Consider the following 27,750-nt stretch of genomic DNA (forward strand, 5'->3'; position numbering starts at 1 on the left):
ATAAATACCTCTTAAAAAATTATAAAAACAAATGACTAAATTAAACTATCCCCATCCCAAAGAAAATTATTTAATAATTACTTTCTGTAACTTCCCGTTAAAAAAAAAATATAGCAATTAAAAATTTTTTTATAATAATTTATAACTTCCTGTAAAATATTTTTTTCTATAAATTGAATTTTTTTTTAGATTTAGTAACTCTTCCTGATGATCCAGCAATGGTGAAACTTAAAGTAGAAGATAAAAGTTAGATAAGTGTTTTTTACTAATTTGTTATTGCTCTGTTCTTTAAGAACATTGAGCACTTTATTTGTAAAATACACTAACATAATTTACATATATATATATATATATATATATATATATATATATATATATATATATATATATATATATATATATATAATTTAATAGCACCCTTAATGCAATCAGTGCATTTGGAAAGAGTTCTTCAACGTTGTTATTATAAATCCATTTCAAAATGTTTTCTAGGTTAGTATCATCTTCAATTTTTTGAGACAACAACTTCAGCTCAATTTGTAATTCGTTTGCGTCAAGATCTTTGCTTTCTTTATAAGTTAATTTTGTTTCTAATAATTTACATTTATCAATGAGTTCATTGTTCTCCATTTCATCACATTTTTTAAAATCATACAAAAGTTCAAAAGGTAGCATAACACTTGAAAATGATTCAAAACGTTCTTTCATTGAAGAAATTGCTATTGTAAAAAATACGTCGAAAAATTTCCTTTTGAATTTCAACATAGGAATAATGGACTCAGGTGCTTTAGGCTCCTCTTCAAAAAAAGCGTTCTTTTTCGAATCGATTTTCTACCTCAGGCTTAAAATCATTAGTTAAATCTGCATATATAGTGCATGCTTTAGCTTCTGAAATATATTTAGCGAAAGAAACTTCAGAATTACGAGAAATCAAAAATTCAGTTGTTTTTTTTAACACCACTACCTGCTGATCTCATATCCATGCTCTGTGATTGTAATAATTTGCTCGCACAATTTATTTCTGATAGAACATCTTGCCAGATTATTAGACCACAAATAAATTCAAAACTGTCTAATTTTGATGCAATTGATTCAGTTGTTATGCGCGTAAGTGCATCTTTTTCCAATTGAACGACTTCTTTTAACGCTGAATAAATGCCTTTCAATCCGCTTTTCAAAGCACTAATGGCATTAACATGGCTTTCCCATTGTCTATCACTTAATGATTTCACTGTCAATTTACAAAACATGGATATGAAAATAGGCCAATGCTTTGGCGATCTTAAGAAAAAATTGTAAATTGTTTGGATGGTTGAAAAAAAATTAATAATTTCAATAGCTCCTTTTACTGCATCAACAACGACTAAATTTAAGGAGTGGCAGACACATGCGATGAAGAAAGCCCTTGGGTTTATGTTTGTAACATGTGCCTGAACACCCTTTATTTTTCCACGCATATTGGCTCCATTATTAAAGCCTTGACCACGAAGATTCATAATTGATAAGCCATTTTGTGTCAAAAAAGTTGATATTTCTTCGGTCATCTTCGCTCTGGTTAAATCCAAAGTGTTAATAAATTCCAAAAAACTTTCTTTAACTTCCACACTAGCATTATTACCTTCGGTTGATTTTGTTATGTGGACGTAACGCAGAACAATTGACATTTGCTCTTTATGGCTGGCATCAGGTGTACAGTCTACAATAGCGGAAAAATACATTGCATTTTTTACCATTTTCAAAATATTATCCTTTGTAGCTTTAGCGATCAATAAAATAATTTCTTGCTGGATATTTTTTCCCAAGTAATGAGGCTTTTTTAGATTTTCTACTGCTCGTTTAACATGTTTCTCTAACACCGGATCAAACTTTGAAAACAACTCAACATTTTAAAAAAATTTACCATTATTTTCGCTGAATATTCTGTCTGAAGATCCTCTAAATGCAATATTTCTGAGGCCATCATTAAAATAATTGAGATTTTTCGCTTGAGCACTTCATCCCAATGTTCTACTTCACTCAAGTATAATTTATTAGCTAGACAATCAACGGCTTGACCACAAGAAAGCCGTTTTTTAAGCTTAATCCACTTTCCATAGCAGTGAAAATGCTCAGTACTTTGCTCATGTCTTTTTAAAATTATTGTTAAGTGGCCCCAATCATTTGTTTCTCCTTTTGCTGAGGCAAATTTATCGCTACTAAATATTTTACAACAAAAACAGAATACCCGATCTGCTTTGGATGAATATACAAGCCAGGTTCTTTTAAATAGTTCACCATTTGCTGTTTTTCAATGAAAATGTATTTTGTTAAATGACCAACCCAAACTGTCTTTTGGGTACTAGTTAATATTAGCTTGTATTGGACCTTTGGAAACTATATTATGAAACTATATTTCTCTATTTTGTTTGTTTTGCCAACCAGACAATTTCCATTTCCGATCCATGTTACAGCAAATATTTTTTAATATTTAATTTTTCAGTATTATATTTCAAATTCACTTGCAGTGAGTTAATGATTCAAATTCACTTATAAAATTTAAATTCCTTTTCAAAGTGTGAAAATGAAAATTAACTGACAACATTTTATGTGACGCTGAAAATACAATACTTATCTAAATTTTGAAAAAATAGAAATTAAGATTCCTTTGGTAATAAAAATTCATTTGGAGGCACCTTTTTATTTATAAAAAAAGAAAAAAACTACTTTACAAAAATTAAAAACTAAAAAAATATAATTTCATATTGTATAAAATTTATATTTCATATAATCTTGTAGGCGCCTTTGAATTTTCAGTGTGTTCAAAGTGTGGATTGTACACTTCGAACACACCGAAAAACATTTTTCGGTGAAAGACTTCGAAGAAACACTTTTTGGCTGTATATATATATATATACAGCCAAAAATTTTTCTGTATATATATATATACATATATATATATATATATATATATATATATATATATATATATATATATATATATATATATATATATATATATATATATTAGGGTGTCCCAAAAAACAACATTTTTGAAAAATATATGCAGACACCCCCTTAATGTGTTCTATATAATAAAAAAACACTGGTTTTAAAATTTTTTTGAATAAAAAATATTTTTAGGGGTTTCCCAAGTCCATTAACCATCAGATGGGTCCCTGCAATTATTAAAAGTTAGTTCTTCAAAAGTATATCATGTTGGGTCTCAAAAGAAGCAGAATTTTTTTTAAATTTTTAAATCAATCATTATTTTATTAAAAAACATAACTAAAAAATATTATATTTAAAAAATTTTTGTTAAATTCTCTATTTTTTGTTTTCAGTTAAAAAACTTCATTTTCTGTTCACTAAAATCTAAAATAATAATTTTTTTATTAAATGATGATTATTTTTAAAGTTTTTATATATTTTTGCTTCTTTTGAGACCTAACAAGACATACTTTTGAAAAACTTTTTTTTTTATTAATATCAGGGACCCATCTGATGGTTAAGGGTCTTGGGGGACCCCTAAAAATATTTTTTATTCTATATATATATATATATATATATATATATATATATATATATATATATATATATATATATATATATATATATAATATATATATATATATATATATACATCAGGCTTTGTTTTAAAGCTTTAAGCTGCTGGCAATTTACGTTTGCGTAAAGCAATTTTCTATAAGCATTAAGATAAAAGAAGTAATTAATTTTATAAAAACCACCTAACTTTTAAATGACGATTACCATAAAATGGGGTTACTTTTTATATATTATAATAATAGTATTAGCACCTTTTTTTCTCCTGCAAATATAAATTGTGGCATTAAATTATTGCCATGATTTTGAATCATTTTGTACCTGACTCAAGTTAAGCTGAATTTGGGGTTACTTAGGTCAGTTAGTAGTTAGCTCAGTTAGTAGTAGGTCAGTTAGCTAGTAGTCAGTAAGACATCAAAAAGTACAGAATTCAAAAATATATTTATGAAAACAAAATAAACAAACAAAATGCACTTCCTATAAAGATTACACCCAACAAATAATTTCAAGAAAATTCATTTCATGAAATAAGTCCAATACCTGTTTAAAAAATCAATCATTAGAATAAAATGAAAACAAAATAAAAATAAACTTTTAATTTTGTTTCAGTTTTTTTCATTAGTAAATAGCACTTATATCAAACATTGTCATTCAAACTTTTGTAACAAATATTTTTACATAAATATCATTGAAAAGTTAATGTGACTTTTTTTAAAATTAATTACTTCTTTTCTCTTACTGCTTATTGAATAATTTAAAAGTTAAAAAATGATAGAAAGTCGCTTAACGGAAATCACTTACTGCTTACGTAAAATTGCTTAATGTGTACGTAAATTGCTCTACACCTAACACTTTAAAACATGGCCTGATATATATATATATATATATATACACACACACACACACAAAAGACCCTTACTTTCCAAAAAATCTGTTCCTATTCTTATAACTTCCCAATGACTCTCAACCTGGGCTTCAAATAAACCAAAATTAAAAGTATATATTGTTATAACAATAATTTTAATTAAACTCTGAGAATAATTTATAAGTTAAATAAATATTTCAATTTAGATGAACACATAGAGATAAAAAAATTAATTCAAGATGTATCACGATACCAAATGTTCAGTTCTAACAAAAAAACAAGAAAAAAAGAAGATAATATTCAAGTGAAGAGGTTTTTGTATATTTTTAAATGTTTAATTTTTGTGTTTTTTTAAAAAGGGATTCAAAAGTTATTCATAAAAGTACTTATTAGTACTTATATATTACTATTAGTTAATAATTGTTAACTATATCTCAAACTGACTAACAACTCACTTCCTTTTTGAAAACTTCATATTGTAGAGTTGGTCAGTAACATTCAATAAAGGAGTCACCAGAGTGAGTCTATAGTGTTTTGAGTGAAAAGATAATCTTTAGGATAGGAGAATATATAATAAGAGTTTGTATATGCTTGTATATATAATGATGTTCCAATTTGAAACATCATTATATATACAAGCATATACAAGCTCTCATTATAAAATGGATAATGTAAGTTTTACCATTTTTTATAAAAACTTTTTTTAACAAAATTGGTTAAATATACTTAATTACATAATAATACAAATATATATTTATATATTATTTCTGACTTTTAGTTAAAATGCATTTTTTATATACTTGTTATTTCTATTTTTATATAGTTCTTCAAATTGTTCAAATAACATAGTTATTGTAATTGATGATGACGACGACGATGAAAGTATTTATGTACCTAAAACATCAACAACAACTAGTTCAATATTGTTATTAAATAATAATTCAAACACTTTATCAGTGACAACAACCTCTACTTGTTTTGTTGTTCGACCACCTACTCATACACTTCCTCAAATAACCTCTGATGCACCCGCTTATATTTCCTTATTATCACCACCCCCTCTTGCAGTAAATGAAGAATTGTCTAAAACAGTAAATTACTCTGAAGAATGTTTAAATAATGGACAAAGCTTAGAGCATATAAATTTTGCCGAAACTCCTTCAACTAACATTTCTAAAAATATAGCCGAGAATATAATTACAACTTTATGTAATTCAACAGCTTGTTCTTATGCTGAAATAGCTAAAGACACTGAAAATAACAATGAGAATTGTAGAAATGAACAAAATAAAATTGAGAATCAAATAATAGATAAGGAGTTTGAATTGATTAAGTCATCTGAGTGTCCACACGCAAAAGATGCTAATTTTAATAACAACAAAGCAGATATACATAGTAACAAACATGAAAGCAATTTTCTAGATAAAGAAAACCAGGGTTCATCTGTAGTGTCAGGAGAGCTGCTAGAAGAGGAAAAAGATGAAGCCGTTTCTAATAAAAAAACTTTAATTGTTTCCAATGGTGAAAAGGCATCAAAAAATAATTTTAACCTTCAATTTCATAAAAAGTCTGATTTCGAATCTGTTCCTTCATCACCTTTATCATCTTCAACATCTTCCGAGTTTGGTAAATCAACAATCTCAGCTGATTCTCCAGCTTCTAATGCTTTGTGTGTAGATATTGAAAATTATTCGTCTGAGAGGTCTGCTCCTAGTAGTCAAGATATGCATTCCTCTCCTGACTCGCAATCTTCTTTAAAAAATGAAGTTAAAGTTGAAGATTCAATGTAGGTTTTTCAAATTATTATTTTTAACTTTTGATTATTCCATTTTGATTTGTTATTTTAATAATCTTTAATTAATAAACATTTTCTTTGAGTTTCCTTTCAATGGCCTAAAAACATTTATATCTCTTGTTATAGGTTTAATTATAGAGATCATAGTTTAGTTTATGCAAGACCAGATAAAAGTGACATTTGGTATCAAGGTAAACTTTTGAAATAATTTTTGGTAAATTTTTTATAACCCATATGTAGCTGTGCATGAAGTGTCACTAATGGGTCAAAACTTAACTGAATATTTTGACTGAATCTCTAATTACATAATACTTGAGTTAACACTGAATGTTTTGACTAAATAAATTTACTGAGTACTTTAACTGAATACTTTTTTTTCTCCAACAATTAGTAAGGTTTTTAAAACCCTTCATTATTGTTGGAGCTTTAATGTTTTTTCTTCCTGATTGAGTTGTCACAGTAGCAGATTTCACATGCCCCAAACATTAGCAAAAAAGTTTTTCTCATCTTTTTAAAGAAATTTCTGTCTGCATTCAGATGCATGCACAAAAAATCATCATTATGTTTTTTAAAACTTACTACACTATGCAAAATGTTTTGTAAAATTATTATAAATATATTAAATACTTAAGTTATTAAGTTTACTTATTGCTTTATTATATAAAAAATTAATTCTTATGATTGTTTACAATAAACCCATTTTATTTAAACTATTAAAGAATATTATACTTAATTACATATACATAAATATGTATTTTTTTATATTTTCAAACTTTTTTATGATTAATTTTATAAGCACTTTTAGTTTTAAACGTTACGTACCAATTAAAATTTATTAGTGTAATAAAAAGACTGGTTTCTATAAGCATTAAAATAACTATTAACTTAAAATTTTTATAAAATAAATTTATAAAGGGTTTTGAGAGCTAGAATATTTGTTTGAAATTTATAAAAACCATTGGACAAAAATAAAATTAATACTAAAATATAAATTTAAGTTAATAACTAATTGCAACGTTTTATTATAAATAATAAAAAACTTTTTATTATAAATTATAAACAACAAAAAACACTTAATTCAAAAAAAAGTAATGCTTTGGTGCCTTTAAAAAAATGAATTGACTCAAAAAAGTAACCTATTTTATTAACGTAGCTGTGTGTTCAGTTTTAATTTTTATTTTGTATAAAAAATTAAAAGTTCAAAAAATAAAGTTTATATAAAATACTGAATTTATTAATAATTTTGGAACAACTAAAATAATTATAAATTAAATGCACATAAAATATGGGTCGGACAAAATAACTAATAAATGCCTTTTTTACTGGACAATTGCAGGACAATGTCTGATGTGTGGCAGTTATTTCAAGTCCTGTACATACACATATACAGCATAAATTAAATCTTAGCGTTGTGTATGTTATTTTCAATAAATTATGGATTTACCTAAAAAAATACTAAACTGATCCTAAACTTTTGCAAGAGACTGTATAAATATATATATTTATATATGTATTTATAAATATATTACTTCCTTACTACATCATTATATATATATATATATATATATATATATATATATATATATATATATATATATATATATATATATATATATATATATATATATATATATATGTGCGTGTGTGTGTGTGTATATATATATATATATATATATAAATATATATATATATATACAATGTATATATATATATGATATACATATATATATATATATATGATAATAATAATAATTAGAGATTAAAGTGCCTTTAATTACAACAATCACAATAGTGATGAAGTAATTCAGAAGCACTAAAGCAAGTTGGCTATGAGTTTGAAAAAGCGTTTATAAAAAGTTCAAATTTCAGTCTTTTTTTAAATGTTTCTAAAGAGGTTAAGTTTCGCGTGTTCATAAATAAACCATTCCAAATTCGAGGTGCAGTCATACAAAATGAATTTGAGTCAAGAGAAGTTTTTTGTTGACGACATGTAAGTTGACAAGTGTCTAATGATCTAGTTTTTTGTTTTGAAGTTCGGACTTCTAGAAGTTCAAATAAATATGCAGGAGATTTAGATAATAAAATTTTATATGTGATAACTGATATCTTATAGATTATTCTTTGATTTATTGGTAACCAATGAAGAGATTTCAGCAATATTTCTGAATTTAAATGAATAGGAGAATGGAAAACGATTCGAGATAAGCTATTTTGAATTCGTTGGAGTTTTTTAATATTTTTTTGATAAGTACCAGATAAAAGACTGTTACAATAGTCAAGCTGAGTGTTAACAATGCCACATGCAATTGTATTTGCAGCTTCTTTAGTCAGACATGGACGAATGTGGCAAAGTGCACGAATATGGTAATTGCTGGATTTAATAGTGTTGTTTATGTGCTTGTCCATAGAGAGTGATAAATCTAGGGTGACGCCAGGGATTTTTACTGAATTTATCGTAGTTAGTGTTGTTCCAGAAATAACAAATTTTTGAATCATTTTTATGCTTGGTAATTTGTTTTCTAGATCCAAATAAAACAGCTTCTGTTTTATTTGGGTTGAGCAGAAGTCCATTTTCTAGAAACCACTTCGTTACTGCATCAGCACACACATTGATTTCATTAATGCTATCTATGCCTGGGTTGATGACAGTATAAAGTTGGGTATCATCAGCATATTGATGATGATTGGTACCGAGTTTAGCTATAATACGATATATAGGTGAAACAAACATGAAAAATAGAAATGGGCCTAATACACTACCCTGCGATACTCCTGTTGAACTTGCTATTAGTCTAGATTTTGTTGATCCAATAGAAACAAATGATTTTCGAGAGTGCAAGTATGATGTCAGCCATTTTAGTGCAATATCTGTGACACCAAATTCATCTTTAATACGGGAAATCAGCAGGCTGTGATCAATTGTATCAAATGCCGAAGATATGTCAAGAGATTGGAGAATAGTGTTCAAAGCATCATCAATGTTTAGCAGGATGTCATTGCATATCTTTAATAGCGCTGTTTTGGTTGAGTGGTTGAGTGGAAATTGTATTGCGATTTGATATTGGGCGTAGATTTGATAAGTTAAATTCTGCTAGTCCTGATTTTTTGGGAATTGGTGTTATTTGAGCAACTTTATATGAGGCTGGGAAAATTCCAGATTTGAATGAGAGGTTAGTAAAGTGAGCTATAATTGGACTGAAAAGTTCTGAACAAGATTCAAGGATGTATGTTGGAATAATATCAAGTGGCGATGTCTTAGGTTTGAGAGCTTTGATTATTTTTGACACATCTGTAGGTGTGACTGTACCAAATATTGTTAAAATATTTACCGGGAGATGTAACTCTGAGATAAATTTGGATTTTGGGTTTTTTGCAAGCCTTTTCTGGATAGTATTTTTTATACTTCCAAGTTTGTTTATAAAATATTGGCTTATTATATTGCATTTTGCTTCTGGTATTGTGTTTTTAGTTTTAGAACTATTTGAATGTAGTAATTTCTTGGCAATATTCAATGTTTCTTTCTGATTACCATATGCTGAATTTAGTTTTGCCTTATAGTGATTACATCTGGATTTATGAATTGCTGCTGATGAGCAGCAATTCGATATAGTTTTTTATCTGATAAGTTTCCAGTTTTTTTATAACAATGCTCCAGTTTACGGCGTCTAATTTTTTTATTCTTGGCATCTGAAGATAACCATTTATCATCATGTTTACCAGGTCGCATTGAATATTTCCGAATGGGTGCTAAATGATCGAGAACAGTTGTTATATTTGCTCTTATTTGTTCAGCATAGTCATCCACATTGTTTTCAGGTGATAAGCAACATGGCATTACTTGCAATTCTTTTATAAAGCATGACAAGTTTAGTTTTCTAAAGTTTCGTTTTGAAAACCAAACAGTTTTACTATTTGAAGGTTGATGATAGAGTGCAACCCGAATCATATAGTGATCTGAAATACCCTCATCAGTTACTTGAATATTGTTGAGTGAAATGTCATCATGTCGATTTATTACTAGATCAAGCAAGTTGGCTATACCGGTAGTAGATGATATGCGGGTAGGAGATTGAACTCTTTGTATCATGTTGTAGGTCTCTAGAATCTCAGCAAGTCTTGGATTGCAAGTTGTTGGAGAAGTACCTGGGCAGTTAAATTCACCACACAGAAGTATTTCTCCAGATAATGTTTGAAGTTCTTCTAGGAGATCAGATAATTCGAAAAAGAAAATATTTGTTGGAATGATTGGATTTGATCGGTAAATAGCAATAATATTGTATATATTATTTGCCAGATTTAGTTTGGCAGATGTACGTTCATAAGACAGGCAGGTAGACAATAACGAGAGTGATTTGATATTTAAGTTGTCCCGGTATATTATTGCAACGCCTCCTACACGATGATCTGATCGACAGTATTGAATTGTTTTAAAGCCTGTTGGGGCCATATCTTATATCCATATGCAGGAGGGTTGTCTGACTTTATCCAAGTTTCAGTGAGTATAAAAATATCTAGAGAATGATTATGCACTATATCATGAATGATAGCAGATTTTTTTATAGCAGATTGAACATTTTGTATACCCAAGTTTAATGTAGAGGATCTTTTAATTTTTATATTTAAATTATGCTGATTTGATTTCAATCCATTTGAGTTCACCTGATCGTATACCCCAATAATATTTTTTTCCATTATGCACATTGTATCGTTGCCTCCCATTTGTTCCCTCTACTTCATGAGCAAGTGCTGCGTTTCTAGTATTTCTAACTTTTCTGAGTTCACTGTCGAACAATCTCTTGTTTGCAGTTTTGTCTTTGTTAATAAAGATATTTTTGAAGTTGATATTATCATTTAACTTTTTGGAATTTTTAATGAAATAATTTTGAGTTTCTTTGTTCTCCAATTCAACTAAGATGAGGTTAGGTGGTCCTTCTGGTCTTTTAGTATTTTTAGTTAGTCGAATTATTATTTTTGTATTTGTTATTGAAAAATCTGGTTTTATTGCTTTTAGTAATGTTTCGATGGTTTTTTTTATCATTTTCTTCATTAATTTGTTTGTCTAAAGTGGTATGATCAGCTACCCCACTTATAATGATGTTGTTTTCAATTCTTTTTTTATTATTAAACTCGTTTGTAATTTTTGCCATCATTACCACTTTAGTTTCTTTTGGTTTAGATTGATTTTGCTGAATTGATGTTGCTTGTGCATATGTGAATATTGTTGTTGGTTTATATGATGTTGCTATTGAGACATTTAACTTTTCATCTTCAAGAATTTTAAGTCGCTTTAAAAGGTCAGAAACGATATATGATATTTTGCCACACCATTTATGCATATTTTTGGTAACTTCAGCAGATGCACTAGGAATTGTTGGCCAATTTTGCTCTTCTAAGCATTCATAGTCAAACTCCATGTTTTTTTCGTTTTTTTTAATATATATTTTTTATAAATATATGAGAGGGCTACCACGCTGAATAACAGTGGATTACCTCTTGATGTCTTTTGTAGAAGGGTTACCACCCTGAATAACAGTGGATTACCTCCTTAGTATATATGTTAACCTTGTAAACACAGTATTGCACTTATTAACACAAATAGAACTGTTAGTTTTTTGTGTTTTTTTCCGTATATATATATATATATATATATATATATATATATATATATATATATATATATATATATATATATATATATATATATAGTATATATATATATATATATATATATATATATATGTTTGTGTGTGTGTTCATTGTTTAAAGTATATATGCTTATATGGTTGTATTTATATATAAAATATGTTATAGCGGAGATTATTAAAGAGTTATCGCCATTTAAAAAAGAGGTATTACAGAATTTTTTATTTTTTATTTTTATTTTTTCATTATTTAAACTTCAGCAACAATAGTTTGTTACCATAGTGTAAAAAAATAACAACTAAAATCAATTAAATATATTGTCTATAAATAAAATCTTTTTAATATTAATTATAAACAAAAGTGTGTGATCAGCGCACTATATCAGTAACCCTCGGAATTAGGAAAAATGAGGTCGACAATAATTTGCTGACCTCAATCTTTTAGAGGTTGGCAAAAAAAAATTTGATACAAAGGTCTTACCATAAAGTATAGAAATGAGGTTCGCAATATTTTGCTGACCTCAAACACTTCGGCAGTTAGGTTGGCATTGCCGAATGCTGACCTTAATTCCGAGGGCTGTATCAGCCAGAAACTTTATATTTGTTTTGAACATGTTTGTCTTTCTTGAACATATTCACTGTTGTAGAGAGTATGGATGGTGGATGATGATTCCATGCATACTCTCTTAAGAATTAAGTTTTCTTTTATTATTCCTCAACTCTTCAGTTATATTATTTTCAGTGGATTTCATTTCAAGTTGATGGACCAGGATTAACCTTAGGACAATTTTATAGCTTTTGGTTAAATCTCCTCTTAAGTTTTTAGTGTTCTTTTGTTAAATATTTTGAATTGTGTTTCACAACTCAGATGTGAAAGGCTTCTTGTTCAAATTGCTTTTCTTTAGCTTCTTATTTTGCTTCTTCATTGAGGTTTTCTTTACTGGATTCCAGATCGATGCAGCATATTCAAGAAGTGATCAAACAAAGGTTTAATACAATGTTTTAGCAATTGAGTTGGTCTAGAATTCGAATGCGTGTTTAATTAAATCTAATATTTTATTAGCTCTATTAGCGCATTATATTTTCCATGAATTTTCCATCAGTTTAAGTCATAAGACTTGGGCAATTTAAATTTTTGAAAAATATATTCTTGCAATACAATGTTGAACGTTTTCATGAGATCACTAAGTGACATTGATTCAGTCAGCTGAATGCTAATGTAATGCTCCACAAACAAAATAATACTCAAGCAAATTAGTTACAAAATTTTTTTTTTTCGCAAACCAACACAGTGGATAATATTGTGCAATCACAAATTATATTTCCTGTTATTTTTCAATATTTGTTAAATAAATTCGCTATTTTATTTCTTATTGATGTCTAGATTGCCAAATTTGTCTCTAAAGATTGACTGAAATTTGGTTCCAGTTCCTATCACAATTTTGATCGAAATTGTAATAGTATTATAGCATTATTATCATTTTGATAACATTGCTTTTTATTTGAATGATGGTTCTTGACCTTCAATCGTGGTCAATGATACTTGATTTTCAAGGCACTTGTTTTTTCCAAATTACAAATTTGCTAGCCAAAAACATTACAGAAGTTTACTTGATCTAACTTATAAAAAAGTTGCTCACAAGGAAAAATTGGTTCAATTAGAAGCTGAAAATGTGTCAGTCTGTTTTGATGCACAGTCATCATTTTATCATAGCTATCTGGAAATGGCTGTTCACATTATTTCCAAAGCCTGGAGTTATATTAAATTCTGCAATTGTGCCCAAAAAAGAATTGTTTTCAGATCCAATCATGAACAAACTGATTGCAAATAATCTAAACTCTATTTTAATGTATCACATTCTTTTGTTTTCAACGCTGAATTTTAAAACCAGCAAAAAATCTAGAGGGATGTAAAAGACAGTCTTGGCTTGAAAATGAATATTTAGCAAACTTTACATTTGAAGCCAACCATTGCTGCCACTTTATTCAAGTTTCCTTCAGTAGTAATTGAATTTTCTGTCAGAGATAAGAACTTCTATGAAAAAGTGGCAAACTCTTTAAGTGTTTTTGAAGTTGCAACAAAAATGTTGTCAGGTTTAATTCTTGCAGCAGTTCCTGAATTCCAATTGTGACAATAATTGAAGCTTTAAAGTAACCTTCAGCAATGCCATTGTTCAGGAGTTAAAAATTGCTATGCAAAATGCAACGGAAGAATACTTTTCAGCAATTAAAAACAAACAAAAAAAGAACATTATTTAAGTAAATGTACAAGAGGGGTTTAAAACCACTTTTGATTATCCTCAGAGAGCTTTTTTGATGTCCTCTTGAAAGGTCCACATCTACAGAAATCTTTTTGCATCTACAATTGATTCCCACCCGCAAAAATGTTTTTGACACCCTACTAGGAAAATCTTTTTGGCACCCACTCAGGATATAAAAGGGCAAGATGCGTGGGCAAGGTGCAACTTTTAGTGCCCACCCACAGAAAACTCATTATACTCACAGGTATAAAAAAATTTTGAGCACCCTTGGAGACGCTCTTTTGACTACTCTTTTTGGTCTCCTTATATAGTCATCAAAAAATTTTTTACACCACATTTAATTACACCCCAGGAAACCACCTTACAGCACACTAGATGCACAGGGGGCATACACATAAGGTGGCAGGTTTAAATTCACATTGACCTCCCAAGGAAATCAGCTATAGAAAACCTTTGGTACCCATCCACAGATTACTATCAGCACTTACTTAAGTAAGAAAGCGTATAAAGTGAAAAACAAAGTTATTTTTAATGGTTTGATGGCTAAGAAATTTAATTAATGTTTGTTGTACTTTCTGCTTCTAACTACCTTTTGGTGGGTTATGAATCTATTAGGATGCAAATATTCACCCTTCTACTTCTAATTGCTTTTTAGTTGGTTACAAATCTGTAAAGAAGCAGGTGTTTTAACTCTAGCTATAACAGCTTTTTGGTTGGTCTAGTACCTGTAAGGAAGTGGGCTCTTGATGTTTATTGTTTTTTAAGAGTCTTAATTTCTTGTAGAGCTGCAGCTTTCATATTGAGTCTTTTATGTGGGGCTGCAAGGCAGCAACCTGTTTAATGGCGGATATATAGTAATTTGATGATTTGAATAGTGATCATCACAGAGAACAGTGTTTTTTATAGAATACCTGCAGGTTTGTTTAGATAATGTAACATTTAAAGTTACCAAGCCAAATACTCCTTGTAAGTTCTCTCAAATTTGATTGGATGAAAGCACATGTTACGTGGAAAGCAAAATAATTTTTTTGGAGATTGCTTAAACCTAATCAAACTTAGAGTAAAATTAATTTTTTACAACATCATTTGAACCTTTAATTTTTGGTGTATTTATAATAATCTTTGAAACAATAAGTGAACTACTAATATTAACTTTTTATAATCCAAGTTATTACTCAGCAATAATACTAAACAAATGTACTTCTGTCATAGTTTTAACTAACTAAACTGTCCATTGGATTTCTTCTAGATTTACTCTGTCAATTAGTTTTTTATTATATTTGCTTTCTTCAATTCACTATCCATTCTTGTTAATAGTAGCATATATGTTTTTACAAATTTATTAATTATATTTAAATTTTTTTTAAATTTTGCTTAAATTTTTCGCATATATTTTTGTTTTAATTGCTAAAGTATAACATATATATGTTTTTCTCTAATTGTTATAATTTAACTTGTGAATTACACGTAGATAAAAAAGAGCATACTTGGGATTTATCGCATTGTTTTTAACTGTTTGCAAGTTTATTTTTTTCTCATATTGTCAGATATGTTTAAAGAGAGTTTTTGTTAGTTTGTCATCCCATGGTGTTGATATAATATTATTTATAAGGTTATTAATGAAAGCTTAATAAATCAAAAAGTGGTTAGACCAGTTTAAGAATAATGTAAGGAAAGTTTTGCAATCAAGAGGAGAAAGGAGAGCTCACATTGAATTGTATTCAACTCAATTGATTATAATAAATCTATCATATGTATGAGGTTCATAAACCATTTTTTTGATTTTCGTGAGCAGATTCGTTTCAATAAGGATATTCGAGTATTCAGCTGTGCACGCTGGGTTACTGAACAATCATCCAGGATCAGCTATCATTGGATGAAAATTTTGATGGAAACCAATAGTGTAGCATTCAAGTCAAAGTTTTTAAAGATAAGTTAGTTTTTATACAGCTCTAGACCAGTCTCAATAATGAAAGTGGAATAGAAGCCTTTGACAAGATTGTAGAAGATGGCGGTATAAGTAAGTGGACTACTCTATCTGAGTAAAGAAACATCATAATTATGACTAGAAGCAAGAGACCAGAGTGGACCAGCAATAAGGTGATTCAAGCTGTATAGTGTGACAAATGTTCTATTATTAACTCAGATGATGTCATAAAGGTCTTTAAATAATAAACTTACTACATTTTTTTTTACTGGGTAAGTGTTGAAAGCACCTGGTGGTACAGCAAACGCTCGCCAAGTGTGACTTGGCTAAGTGTGATCTTTCTTAAGGAGGCAAAAGGAGCCTGTAAAATGACTGTTTTACAGGCTCCTTTTGCCCTTATTTTATCTTTTTCAGCTAATACAAAGTACATCTTAGGTTGGAAGGCTATAAATTTGTGAATAATGTGACTATTAAACTCATCCTTAAATTAACCAATGCCTTTTTTATTTTTCTTGTTAAAGCATGAATGATTTTAGGGTAGTTGCTGAAATTATTATATTTGGAATTTTCTTTCATATCTTTTTAAATATCTTCAGTCTCCACTTGAAACAATAAACTGTTAGTGTTGGTATAGAGTAGTTGAGCTTTATTTTTATATTTAGCTTTAATATGGTTATATCAGAAATTACGCATATGGTATTTTGATAAATCTAAGACAACCTTTCCAACATATTGGTCAATTCAACTTTAATCTAGTCTTTGTGCTGTGGATGGCTGCAAGATCACCATCAAATGTTCTATGCGATAGGTAGACTGGGTCAGCAAAAAGTTTTTTTGCATATTCAATACAAAATTGTTATTTGTGAAACAATGGGAGTGTAATAAATAAAATTTTTGTCATCTATTTAGAGTTATTGTGACTAACTTATTTTTTTACATTAGTTAGTAATTTTAAATACACATATTTGAACTTTGGTGCCTAAAAATGAGAAAAGCTAAAGATATATTTAACCAAAAAGTTAAAAGATATATCTAACCAAGCAGGATCAAAACAGAAACAAAGGTAAACTTGATAAAAAAATACCCATACAAAATACCAGAAGTGGAAAATGTGTGAGATGGTGCATCACTACTCTGAGAGATAATTGAGCAATTTGTAACATTTGTGTTAAAAACGAAAAAAAGAGTACAAAAGCAATTACTAAAATCATACAAGAAGCCAGTATCAAGTTTTTTAACAAAACTACAAGGCATTAAAGAGCAGAACTGAGGTTTAAATGCTGCAGATCCACAAAGAAACTTAAACTTACTCCAGCAGTAAAATCAAAATGTCTCACATGGGATTAACAACACTTGCTGAAGATTAGAAAAATGTAAGTAAAAGTACTTATTTAATTGCTTATTGCAACAGCGTCACTGATTGAGAAATTTATATGAGGTTTCAGCCTCATATAAATGTCTCAATCAGTGACACTGTTGCAATGAGCCTTACTTTGTTGGAAGCAGGAAAGAAAAAAATATAACCCTGACTGTGTTATTGAGATAGTAAAACACCCTTTAATGGTAATGGCGTGGTCTGTTATAATTGATAAAGGTAGTCCCCTTCTTTATACATTTGAAGGGATGGTGTACCAGGATAAATATAAAAAAATTTTAGCTACCAAATTAATTCCTCAGAGACATGACCGTTTCCTCATCCATCCAAATGTATCTTTATGCATGATTCTGCCCTGAGCCATAAAGCTAAATCAGTAAAAATATATTTAGAATCAAAAAATGTTACTGTTTTACCGTGGCCTGACAACTCTCTCAACTCAATAGAGTACGCCTTAATTCCCACTAGAGAACATTTAGGAACTTTTAAAGCGGATAATTGGGCACTAACCTTTAACCAACAAAAAAAGTCTATTAGGTGCACAAAATAATGACTGGCATAATGATCAGGAATATAAATGTTAAAAATTACATCCAAATGTAAAGATTTATATCCGAAGTATGCCGAGAACTATACAAACAGTAATTGATACAAAAGGTGGCCCAACAAAGTACTAAAAACATTTTGTATTTGATTTTTTCTTAAATAAATGGGTAAAAATATTAATAGTGTTTAAAACAGTGTTTTACCTTTTAAAGAAAAATACTTTTTTAAGCTAATAGCTTTAATAATAATTATAAAATGTAGTATACGTATGAGAGCTTTTATTGGTTAACATGACACTTTTTGCAAGTGTAACTAATAATTTGGCCGCTCACTGTACGTAGAAATGAAAATGCTAAAGACAAAGGATCAGGTTGTGTTCATAAAAGTTACAGGTTAGTATTACTAATTTTATTTTAAACATTATAAAAACATAGTAGATTATTATAAAATTAAGTAAAGATTTTTTATTTTTTCTTAATTTATTCAATTCAAGGTTAAATTATTTTCCTACTTTCATTTTCATTCTAATGGTAAGGGATTTTTTTTCTTTTTTGCTGAGTAAAGCTCAGGGTAATCATACACTAACTAAAAAACCTAATTATGTTTACCAAAGGTCAACATAATTAGGTTTTTATATCTAGGAAATTCATCCAGTGAGTAAGTTGCTCTGGGATTCTTCAGAAGAAAAAGAAATAGGAAAAAAGACAATTTTAAACCTTGAGACAAGTATCATTTGAAAATTATCAGAAACAACTTTCTGGTTGTTGTATGCACATCTGATAATAAATGTAGCAGAGTATCACTTAAAAAATTATTTTTAGAAGCTACAATGAAAGTCACAAGTACTCTATAAGAAACTACTTTGCAAAAAAAATTTTTCAAAAATGATTTTTATCCATATAAACAACCGGTTAGTAAAATAAAGACAAAGCTACTTAATAAAACTATGCAAAAAAAACAAAAAAAAAAAAACAAAAAAAGAGAAGACAAAGTTAGAACATAGTATATGAACTCAGATAGAGGAACTGCATAAAACCAAATCTCAAAACTGAATCATTAAATTCAGGGAATGAAGACAAATCACATTTTGGTAATTGTAAAACTTATAATTTAATCTTTAGTATGATGAATGAAAAAATGTATATTCTTATTTCACTGCTGCTATGAATTCAATTGATGGTAAACAAGGATTTCTTAATTATATTGTAAATGTTTTTGCTCCATAATGCAAGCATACAACTTCAGAAAATCTCAAAAATGGTGGTTTAAAAAAATATTGGTTTTGGCTTTAGTTAAAGGTGTGTCAGAACATAATTGAAGTCTTAGTAAACTACTAAAACCACTGGCTTTGAATGATGTGGGTTTTTTTAATAGCATTTGATCTTAAATGTTGTAGTTCTTTATTATGTTTAAGCAGTCACTGCAACAAATATGTCTGTGCCTTATGTGCAAGGGAAAGTACTCTTATGAGTGGAGAAAAAAAGTATTTTAAGTTCAATTGATACTAACCACAACAAATTTGTTGCAGGTGGATGCAAGAATAACAACATAAAAAAATGGAAAAAAAAAAAGCTCAAAAAAAAAAAATGCATTTCTCCTCAAATTGTCTTGAATCTTTGGTAACTTTAGTTTATTTTTATCAGTATTTGTAAAAGTATTAATTACTCTGTAGCTCAATTTTGATATATGGCTTAATTCAAATTATATTATATTTAGAGTTGACCATTCGAAAATTTAGATTTAACCTTTTAAGTGCAGTCTCTATACTATCAAATATGATATTTCTTCAACCTTTAGTTTGCTGTTTTAAATAGTTTTCAAAAAAAAGGCTTTAGTTTGATGGCTGAAGAATCTAATTCTTAATCAATTTTAGAAATGTTTCAAAAATCTGCAGCTTCATTTTCAAAAAGAAAAAAAAAGTTTTAGTAGGTCATTTTGTTCCTTTTCTTTGACAATGTTTGGTGTGTGTTCTGAGCAGGCTGTAGAAAGTGCTCATTACTAATATTGTGAAAACAAGTGTTGTTTTTGAACATAATGATTTTAAAAAAAGAGTTCAAGACATTCAAAAAACATGTCAGCTTGATTGCATTGAATCTTTTAAATAAATGCTGCAAACTTTGTTTTGATCATGTTAGAAGCTATTTCTGTTGATTAGAGCTTGGGCTATAACTTTCTGAAAATTTAAACTTGGATTTTAAACAGTACAGAAATTTTGATGTGCTATCTTTTGCTGTTGGCAGCCAATTGATAAATTTTTTATTACTAGTTTGCAAGTTTTAGCAATTTTGAATCTTTTTTTGTGAAAACAGAGTGAACAAACAATTTTCATGTTTTTATTGGAAATACTAAAATGGTTAAAACTTTCTTGGATGTCACAAAAGTTTTTTTTCAAGTTTATAAAGTTTATTTTAAAAACGAAACAGGCTGTACTAGATATATTTAAAATTTATAAAGCCATATATTAAGTTCTATGAAAAACAGCAAAGCCATTGCTAAAAATCTTTTTTAAATTTATGAAGCCATATATATTTGTATGTAGTTAATAGACATATAGTCTGTTTAAAAACCAAACGACTAGTACTAAAAGTTTTTTTTTAATTTATGAAGCCATATATATAAGATTCATTTAAAAATAAAACAAATATTAAAAAATTTTAAACTATAATTAAAACTATTATTTTATTCTTTTTTTAAACTATAAGTAAAACTATTACTATTTGTAACACATCTCACCTTGGTCTCATAATGCGGTAGTGGTGTCGTGGAAGAGCGCTCGCTTTATAAGCGAGAGGTTACAAGTTCGATCCCCACCACCTCTTTGGTAGTACCGCGCTCAACTTGTTTCTCTACGTAGCGGCCTTGTTCGTCAAGGTTCGTGTTTCAGATTCATAGAGTTAAGAGAGGGTTATAACCACAATTAAGTAGCCTCCTCATCTGTAGCGGCCTTCTCAGCCTTGTGGAGGTGAACTAACAAAAAAAAAAATTTTTTTCTCCTTGGCTTTCATAGCTTGAGTAAACATTTTCAACAGATTTTGAATATTATTTTGCGATACATATTTTTAACAGAACATATCTTTAACGATACAGATCATATGCATATCTTTAAAGATACAGATCATATGCATATCTTTAACAATACAGTTCATATGCATATCTTTAGCGATACAGATCATATGCATATCTTTAACGATACAGATCATATGCATATCTTTAACGATACAGATCATATGCATATCTTTAGCGATACAGATCATATGCATATCTTTAACGATGCAGATCATATGCATATCTTTAACGATACAGATCATATGCATATCTTTAACGATACAGATCATATGCATATCTTTAACGATACAGATCATATGCATATCTTTAACGATACAGATCATATGCATATCTTTAACGATACAGATCATATGCATATCTTTAACGATACAGATCATATGCATATCTTTAACGATACAGATCATATGCATATCTTTAACGATACAGATCATATGCATATCTTTAACGATACAGATCATATGCATATCTTTAACGATACAGATCATATGCATATCTTTAGCGATACAGATCATATGCATATCTTTAACGATACAGATCATATGCATATCTTTAACGATACAGATCATATGCATATCTTTAACGATACAGTTCATATGCATATCTTTAGCGATACAGATCATATGCATATCTTTAACGATACAGATCATATGCATATCTTTAACGATACAGATCATATGCATATCTTTATTGATACAGATCATATGCATATCTTTAACGATACAGATCATATGCATATCTTTAACGATACAGATCATTGATATTTATAAGAGTACCAAAATATAAAGTTATTTCATTTTGCAACTAAATTAAAATGAAAAATCATAACTGTAATGATTATGTTTTTTTGTGAGTTTGTTTATTAACTATTTTATTAAATTTGAAAATTATAATATTTTAATTAAAAGCAATTTTTATTTGTTGATTTTTAATAACTTTAATTTTTTTTCCTGTGATTTGAATTAAAAAAAAAGAAAAATGTATTGTTTTATAGTGGTTTTTAAGATGTCTTGTTATAAGTAAATTCTGAATTTCAAATTAAATATATTAGTTCGATTTTTTTAAACAATTGCATGTTTTTCTGTCCAATCACCATGAATTATTGAATTCTGTTCTTTTTCTCTTTGTGTGAAATTATTATATTTAAAATAGTATATTTAAAACTTGACATAGTTGTAAAATATTATCATTACAAATTGAATGTAAAATATTATCATTACTGATTATTTTATTAAACTATATTGTGTTAAACATTTTAACCAAGAACTATTTAGTTGTAAAGTAATAGGTTACCAGATATTTGTTGTATTTTAGAGACCAGATTTTTGTTGTGTTTAAGATACCAGTTTATTGTTGTGTTTTAGAGACGGTTTCAGGTACATTTCTTGTCAGGTCAAAAAATAACTCAGAAAATTTTAATTCGAAGTCTGGCATCTATTCATTCAATTGACGCGGCTAGTGTAAAAATTGGAAGCAGAATAGTAGGTATGAAATTTCTTTTGTTGTAATAAAGAAAAGTGATATCTTAATATAGAAAAAGGGTGGCCACAATAAGGCCTGCAGACTGCATCTGGCCCTCAGCAACCATTTACCCAGCCTTTTAGTTATATCAATTTTTATTAACATAACCGGTGGATGTTAATTTACAAAGAATGTTATGTAGGTAAATTTTACATAAAATATTTGCAGTTCTCTTTATCTAGTTTTAGTCTTAATTTTTAAAATATTTTAATTTCGAAAATTTATTCATAATTATTATTTAAGTTTTAGCCAAAATGGCATTTTCTTCAAAAAAATAACAAAAAATCAAACAAAATATATTTTTGGTGAATTTAATGTTATAATGTATTTTTAATAGGTAATGAATCTGTTTCAGTGTGCAAAAAATATTATTAAAGGAGGCCATTCAAAACATTCGAAAACTTATAATCAGTTTGTCAACACACAACAGAATAAAAAGCAAAAAAAATGAAACAAAAGTTAGGTTTGTTAAAAAAGAGGCAGTAACAAAACCAAAAATCCTGCTGTTGTGAGTTATGAATTGAGTCTTTTAGCTAATGAAGTGAGTCTTCTTTTATCTAAAAATTATAAGCCATTCAGTGATAGTGAAATTTGTAATGAATCTCTTTAAAATGTGTTCAAAAGCATTTGCTCATTTTCACAAACTGCTCACTTTGGCTTTGTGTTATTGATAAAGATTTTTTTGTTACTGAAGAGCTATCCTATGCACGACAGAACAACAGGAGAAAACAATTCTATCCAATGCAGAACAACAGGAGAAAATATTTTGCTGACCATTAAAGTTTGAAAAAAGTTCAACTTGACTAACAACAGATTAATTTCAGTTACAACGGGTGTTTGCAGATCAGTGATTGGAAAAAATGTTGTTGTTGTTGCCAGGCTCGAAAACAAAATGGTAAAACAACTTGTAATTAATTAATCTGCATTGTATTATTTATCAGAATAAGTTAACAGCAAGAGCTATGAATGCGAAAAATGTTTTGATTATTTAAAACAATAAACATCATTAAGTCCAGCGCATTATGAAGTTGGTAATTTGAGGTTTTTCTTGATTTCATTCACCTTTCATCAAACCTAGAAGCAAAAAAGGTCATTAAAAAGTTTGCATTTCATGTAGACCTGACCTGACAATATACTTATGTAGACCTGACCTGACAATATACTTAACGAAGAACTCCTAGGAAAAGATCAATTAATTGGAAAAATATACAACAATTTTTAGCTTTTCTGTTGAAATTTTCTTTGTGGAAGTTAAGGACTTGAAATTTCAGTCAATTTTTAACCTCGGGTGAGCTGAATCCTGGAAACACAGCAGAATTTCTTACCGATACTGCTGAATTGAAAACAAGATTTTCAAAAAGGTTTGCAGATATTAAGAAACATCCTGAAAAATTCAAATTGTTCACAGTGCCATTCTTTGTTGAAATTAAGAGTGTACAAGAAAAGTTCCAAATAGAGTTAATTGATATTCAATGCAGTGATGTTTTAAGAGAAACATATAATCAACATAATTTGATGGTATTTTACAAAAATCTTGACCAAAATAAGTATAGCAACCTAGTTGACAATGCAAAAAAGATGTGTGTCTTGTTCAGTAGCACATATTTATTTGAAAGTTTTCTCGGATGAAATTTTAAAATCTAGAACAAGATCTTTACTGACAATTACTAACTTGCAAAATACTTAATACAAAATAATTTTGTTTTTATTTGACAATTACAAATATTCAATTGCCAATTCACATTAATATCATTGTTAAAAATGGGCAGATTCATGATTACCAATAAATTGTACCTAAATAAATTTTTACTGTACCTATTACTAGCTAGTATATGCGTGCTATTCATTTTCAGGATTACATTTAATAAATTAAAAAAGTCAATAGTTTTAAATAAAATTTTTTTAAATCTAAATTTTAAATAAAAAAATATTTAAAAACAGCAGATAATTATAGAAGCTAATGCAACAAAAACAAGTTTCAATTTTAACTTTGTTGTTTTGCTTTTTTAAATATTTCTTATTAAAAAAACAACAACAAAAAAAACAAGCTTCAAGAAAAAAGTTTTATTTGTTGTTAAAATACAGTTTATTTAGATCACAACGTCATCATACTTTTGACAATATGAACCCTTTGAAGAAAAATTAGGTCTCTTTTGACGACTTAATTTTTTTGCAATGATATGTTTATGCCTTGCTTCTATTCCATACACTGTATGGCAAGCTTCAGATGTCATTTTCACAGCTCTCTCAACACTCTGAGTATGAGAAGGCAATACCGGTAACTCACACTTCGTTCCATTAAGCAGTGATTCTTGTAAATGCTGAGATAAAATGTGTTCAGTGAGAGCTGGTTCACAAATACCTGTTTGAGAAAGGTCTACTAAATCCGACCAATGATATGCATCAGTATTTATTGCAGTGATTTTGTTTAATCTTGTTGTATGCACCGTCATATTTCTAAATGAATTAAATTTAAATTCTAAAAATAAAAATCTTTTTTTGATCTTGTTTAAGTTTTTTTTAAAAACAAAATTTAATAAATTAATTTTTTGTTATATTTTTAGACCAAGGTGTCAAATTAAAGTTCCAGCGCATTATCAGTTTTGAAATTTTACCCATCCGAAATTGCGCATTTAGTAATTTAGAACTTGTTTTTTCTGCTTGCTGATAAAAATTTTCAAGGTTTTACAATTTAATTTTTCCAAAAATGCTCAACCGGTTATTAAGACTCTTTCCATTTGTCACCTTAGAGTAAAACATTAAATTCCTAATGAACTACTTTATTTTAATAATATTATGTTTACCTGATACTTAAAATTTTTCTGGTCGCAGCTTCTCTGACTTTATATTCATCTGATTTCATCATGGAGTACAATAGATTTTCAGGCAGCAAAGCAAAAGCATTGTGTTGCAAGTTTTTTAATGCAATAGTTTTGATTTCCTCAGACTGTTCTTTGATTCTTTTAATCATATTGAAAATGTATAACTGCTGATTGTGAAACTTATTATCCAATTTTATTTCAAACCAGCTAACTGCATACACTTGCACAATAAATTTTATAATTTGTTGAAGCTTATCTTGCATTTCTGGTAGATATGTGCCTCTTGTCCAAATACACAATAATCGAATTGCCAAAGTTAACCATCTTGAATGATTTAATGGTCCAATTTTCCACTTTGCATATTTATGATCAACATTTTCCTTTGAAACTCCAAGAACATATTCTAGAAGAAGTCTTTGATCACAACTCAAATCTTTTAATGTCTTTTCATGAAAATGTATGTTATCTAGATGGCCACTAATTTTTATGAAGTCAACTTGAGGGAGATCTTGATAGTTATTTTCACAAAGTTTTCCAATTGGACCACTAAAAAGATTAGGGCTTTTGGTGCCTCCATCAAGATGCTTAAAAATAGCTCGGAAGTTCATTTTGGTGAAGTGAACAGCCAATAATGTGCAATTTGCTATTAATTTTTTTTTCTACAGCTGTTACAAGCCCACTTTTCCAACTAGTGTTAGTAGCAGTATTATCAAGGAGGATAGCTTTTAGAGAATGAGCAATCTTAAATTCATTTAAGACACTAGCAACTTCATCTCCTAACAAAAGTCCTGTAGCACCTTTAATTGGAATGACTCTGTGAGTAAGATATGATCCAATTTCAGACCCAGACTCTACTGTAAAAGTTAAATAGTGCTCTGACTGTTTATCTTTTCTTAAATTAATTTTTCCGTTTGGATACTTAACTTCTCTGTAAAATAAAGTGTCTTTGTCAACTTTTCCATCAACTCCAATACATATTATGCTATAAATATCTTCCATATGCTTATCTTGACTTATACTTTTACTCTAGTTTTCTCTCTATCAATTTTTGATTTATCAATAAATACTGTATCTAAATTAAGGTTTGGCCAAAGTAGGCCCACAACCTGCAAATCTAAGAGGAAAGCATTAGCAAGGCTAGCCCCAATACTTGATGAAACATCAGCCCTAAATAATTCCAAAGCATATCTTGATGGTTTAAACAAATTGTAAGCCCCAGATATATTTCTAATTGGTTTGTAACAACGTTCATTGTCAAAGTTAACAGGAGTCTATAAAAGACATTCAAGCAAAAAAAGATGAAAATATTAAAGGTACATAACAATAAAAAAAGTACATTATATGACAACATATACCTTTAATACTTCACTTATTTCATTACTGTAACTTTTCAAGTGTTCATCATCATTCATTACTGCTGATCCAACCTTTCCATGTTGTTATCAAATGATGTATACGTATTGCTTTTTTGTTGAGAAACTTCATTTAAAACCTGCTTCTGACATTTCTTATTTCTAGCAGAAACTTTGTTTGTCTTATTAACACTTTTACGATCAATGGATCCAAGTTAAAACAACCCCTTAGGACCTATTTTTGCTCTCTGATCTTTCAAATACATTATCTTCTAATGGAACCTAGAAAATACTATCTTCTAATGGATACTATCTTCTAATGGAACCTAGAATACTATCTTCTAATGGAACCTAGAAAAACAACGATGAATCTTTTAAAATAAAAACACAATTTATAACATTTATTCATTGGTCAATTTATGATAAGTGCAAAATTTGGTCATTTTGAGATAAGTATGCAGTTTTGTTATATTTTGTCAAGCAACAAATCAAATTTTCAAACACATCTCTTGCAAAATGTCATATTAGCACTTATCATATATATATATATATATATATATATATATATATATATATATATATATATATATATATATATATATATATATATATATATATATATATATATATATATACATATATATATATATATATATATATATATATATATATATATATATATATATATATATATATATATATATATTATATATATATATATATATATATATATATATATATATATATATATATATATATATATATATATATATATATATATATATATATATATATATATATATATATATATATGACTTTAATATTAAAATGATCTCCACCTTTCTGTCAAGAGGACATGTGCAAACTATATGTTGTGTTTGACAATTGTCTTCCAAGCACTTTACAAATTTATCATTACAAGAACGAACAGGTAGATTACATTTGCAAGCTGAAATATCAAAAAGAGTGTCTAAACTCTTCTCAAGGTTATTACACTTCACTTTAGAAAGAGATTTTCGGTTAATTTGTTTTGCTTTCATG

At 28.2% G+C, this 27,750-nt stretch overlaps 2 protein-coding genes across 9 annotated transcripts in view; one reads left to right on the forward strand and one right to left on the reverse strand.

Moving 5' to 3' along the window:
• LOC100203637 (histone-lysine N-methyltransferase SETDB1) overlaps positions 1–27,750 on the forward strand; it is a 121,862-nt gene that overhangs the window by 12,833 nt on the left and 81,279 nt on the right. For all 8 annotated transcript variants that reach the window (XM_065790293.1, XM_065790297.1, XM_065790295.1 and 5 more), the window contains exons 4-8: positions 4,612–4,717; positions 5,229–6,191; positions 6,327–6,391; positions 12,012–12,049; positions 22,379–22,499. In XM_065790293.1, the coding sequence (XP_065646365.1) occupies positions 4,612–4,717; positions 5,229–6,191; positions 6,327–6,391; positions 12,012–12,049; positions 22,379–22,499 (1,293 nt within the window). The remainder of the gene's footprint in view (positions 1–4,611; positions 4,718–5,228; positions 6,192–6,326; positions 6,392–12,011; positions 12,050–22,378; positions 22,500–27,750) is intronic.
• On the reverse strand, positions 24,626–26,356 carry LOC136076764 (uncharacterized). The gene is made up of 3 exons (XM_065790208.1): positions 26,047–26,356; positions 25,340–26,000; positions 24,626–24,992 (listed from the first exon to the last, which is right to left on the reverse strand). The coding sequence occupies exons 1-3, from the start codon at positions 26,354–26,356 to the stop codon at positions 24,626–24,628; spliced, it is 1,338 nt and encodes a 445-aa protein (XP_065646280.1).

The sequence above is a fragment of the Hydra vulgaris genome, chromosome 02 (assembly GCF_038396675.1).
Source record: "Hydra vulgaris chromosome 02, alternate assembly HydraT2T_AEP".
In the NCBI taxonomy this organism is placed as follows: Eukaryota; Metazoa; Cnidaria; class Hydrozoa; order Anthoathecata; family Hydridae; genus Hydra; species Hydra vulgaris.

What these genes read in the sequence shown, in the direction of transcription:
- LOC136076764 (XM_065790208.1), bottom strand. Translation starts at nt 26,356, where the DNA reads ATGGAAGATATTTATAGCATAATATGTATTGGAGTTGATGGAAAAGTT. An exon ending in TAATACTGCTACTAACACTA is followed by an intron (nt 26,001 to 26,046) that starts GTTGGAAAAGTG and finishes AAAAATTAATAG; the next exon opens with CAAATTGCACATTATTGGCT. An exon ending in AGAAAAATTTTAAGTATCAG is followed by an intron (nt 24,993 to 25,339) that starts GTAAACATAATA and finishes TAATTCATTTAG; the next exon opens with AAATATGACGGTGCATACAA.